This window comes from Colobus angolensis, unplaced genomic scaffold (assembly GCF_000951035.1).
Source record: "Colobus angolensis palliatus isolate OR3802 unplaced genomic scaffold, Cang.pa_1.0 Scaffold6, whole genome shotgun sequence".
NCBI classification, from domain to species: domain Eukaryota; kingdom Metazoa; phylum Chordata; class Mammalia; order Primates; family Cercopithecidae; genus Colobus; species Colobus angolensis.
Window position 1 is genome coordinate 11528072 of NW_012119598.1, and position 2750 is coordinate 11530821.

The 2750-nt window shown below is 42.0% G+C and overlaps 1 protein-coding gene across 1 annotated transcript in view; it reads right to left on the reverse strand.

Moving 5' to 3' along the window:
- Window positions 1-2750, reverse strand: part of MAK (male germ cell-associated kinase) — a 93797-nt gene that overhangs the window by 40989 nt on the left and 50058 nt on the right. Inside the window, exon 10 of the mRNA XM_011962912.1 lies at window positions 558-869. Coding sequence (XP_011818302.1) covers window positions 558-869 — 312 coding nt within the window. The remainder of the gene's footprint in view (window positions 1-557; window positions 870-2750) is intronic.

The following is a 2750-nucleotide window of genomic DNA, read 5'->3' on the forward strand; positions in this document are numbered from 1 at the left end:
AAAAAAAAAAGAGAAAAGCCCAGGCGTGGTGGTTCACACCTGTAATCCCAGAACTTTGGGAGGCCAAGGCAGGTGGATTACTTGCGGTCAGGAATTCAAGACCAGCCTGGGCAACATGGTGAAACCCCATCTCTACTAAAAATATAAAAAATTAGCCGGGTGTGGTGGTGCGTGCCTGTAATCCCAGCTACTCGGGAGGCTGAGACAGGAGAATCCCTTGAATCCAGGAGCAGAGATTGCAGTGAGCTGAGGTCGTGCCACTGCACTCCAGCCTCAGCAACAAGAGCAAACCTCCATCTCAAAAAACAAAAAAAAGAAAGAAAGACTGAAGACTGTAGCATGTACACTTGGTTACTTTTACTCTGAAAGTTTTTCTTTTTATAAACCATATTAGAATTTTAAGTGATCTCACGTCAAGCTCCAATCAGAGGACTCAGGGTCTTTAACAAAGAATAATCTTTTCTATCTTTTCCAACATGATTAGAAATGCCTCGAAACAAAATCTTCATTGCACGAGTCAAACTACTTCATTGCAAGCGTCATGACTGGCTACTCACGGTTGGCACGTTTTTGATGATGCTCGGGAATAGTGTTTGTGGCGGTTTCTGCTGACTCTGTTGCTTTGGAGGTTGCTGGACGCTCAGGTGCTGTGGTGGCTGAATGGGCTGCAGTGGCTGCTGGCTAGTTTTTGGCTGGGGTTGTCCAACAGTCGGATCAATTATATCCGGCAGAGGCTTAGGCTCTATTTCAACTAAAGATGGCTTTGATTCTAACGGTTGCAGTTGCTTATTTAAAGACTGTTTTGATTCCAGATGATTTGAGGAAGGACCTAATACCTGACCAACTTGAAAATATGGGTGTTTCAATGCCTATAAAAACACAGAAAAAACAACAAATGGAAAACGGTTCCACCTAAACATGTTGCACATAAATATGACTGACCCTGTGCGAGGCATATATCATTAGCCCACATGAGCTTCAAAGATTTAGAAAGCAGCCACCATTCCCTATACAGTGTCTCTTTTAAAAGATAACCAGAAAAAAAATGATTTGAGAAATAAATTGCATTAAAAAATTAAAAGTGGCCGGGCGCGGTGGCTCACGCCTGTAATCCTAGCACTTTGGGAGGATGAGGCAGGCGGATCACTTGCAGTCAGGAGTTCAAGACCAGCCTGGCCAACATGGTGAAACCCAGTCTCTATTAAAAATACAAACATTAGCCAGGCATGTTGGTGGGTGCCCGTAACCCCAGTTATATGGGAGGCTGAGGCACGGGAATCGCTTGAACCTAGGAGGAGGAGGTTGTAGTGAGCCAAGATTATGCCACTGCACTCCTACCTGGGCAACAGAGCAAGACTCCGTCTCAAAAGGACAAACAAATAATAAAAAAAAAACCAGTACAAGTAAGAAAAATAGAAAGCTCACTTATTATAACATCTAAGCAAAACAACTGTTTTATTTTTTTGATTTTTTAATGAAAATAAAATCTAATTTATAGGCATTGGCTAAATTAATGTGATTATTTCAAGCTAAAATACTACACACCAATAATGGTTCAGAGTACATTCAAAGACATTAAAAGGTGAATTAAGAAAATTTTCCATATAGATTATTTGAAATGATTAACCAGAGCTGTATATAAAACTCCGGGTTACTCTCAGCCTGAGTACAACAATATACCTACTAGTAACAACAACAACAAAATCGAAAGAGGGGACGACAAAGGCATACTGTTGAAGTTTATTTCATCAGTACACCAGCAAAGAGAAGACATTTATGGGAAGAAAATATAAAAATACTACGAAAAATGATCACTGCGTTTTCCCTAGACCAGTCACCCGACTGCTCGCATGAGAGGGAAGGGACCCCCTGGTGTACGGGTGGCACCATCTAGGGCAGTGCTTCCCAACTGGGGGCAAGTTTGCCCCTTGGGAGATATCTGGCAATGTCTGGAGACATTTCTTCTCATAATGACAGGGGTAGGGGGACGCTACTGGTGTCTAGTGTCTAGAGGGCCAGGGACAATGCTAAATACCCTATAATGCACAGAATAGCACCCCACAGCCAAGAGTTATCTGGTTCAAAATGTCAATAAGGCTAAAACTGAAAAAATATTCTACAGAATGTCTAAAGCCTGTGTAGCTCAGCTATGGAAAAATTCCCTTACTGGCATCAAATACCTGGGCAAAGTAGCTGTTCTTTTTTTTGGGGGGGGGTTCCTTAAGATGGTCAAGCTCTGTTCCCCTGAACCTCCTGCCTTTAGCCAGTCCCCACACACGTGGGAACACAGCCCTGACCAACAGTTAACTCCTCCCATGTGTAAGGTCAGTTTTTAGAGGAACAGAAGGCAGCTTGGTACTTTAAATGGTCTTCATATTCTACAACTTAACCAACCTCTCCCCCTAAATTAGGTCTTTTCACTTCCACTAAAAAGCAGGGCTGTGAAACAGAGCACCAGAAAGAGTTCGTTAAGGGTTGCTTGCATTCTCAGTGGATTACATAAATATGCATAATTTAAATACTTCAATGCCTAGCACACTGAAGGTACTCAAATTCTGAATTAAGTAACATTAATTAATTAGTATGTCAATATTCCTAAATTACTTACGCATATTTTGGAGCTGGAAACTTTGAGGATGTGTTTTGTAATTTCAAGGCTTTATTTATAACAACTCTTCCTTTTTTTTTGAGATGGAGTCTCGCTCTGTCGCCCAGGCGGGAGTGCAGTGGCACCATCTCGGCTCACTGCA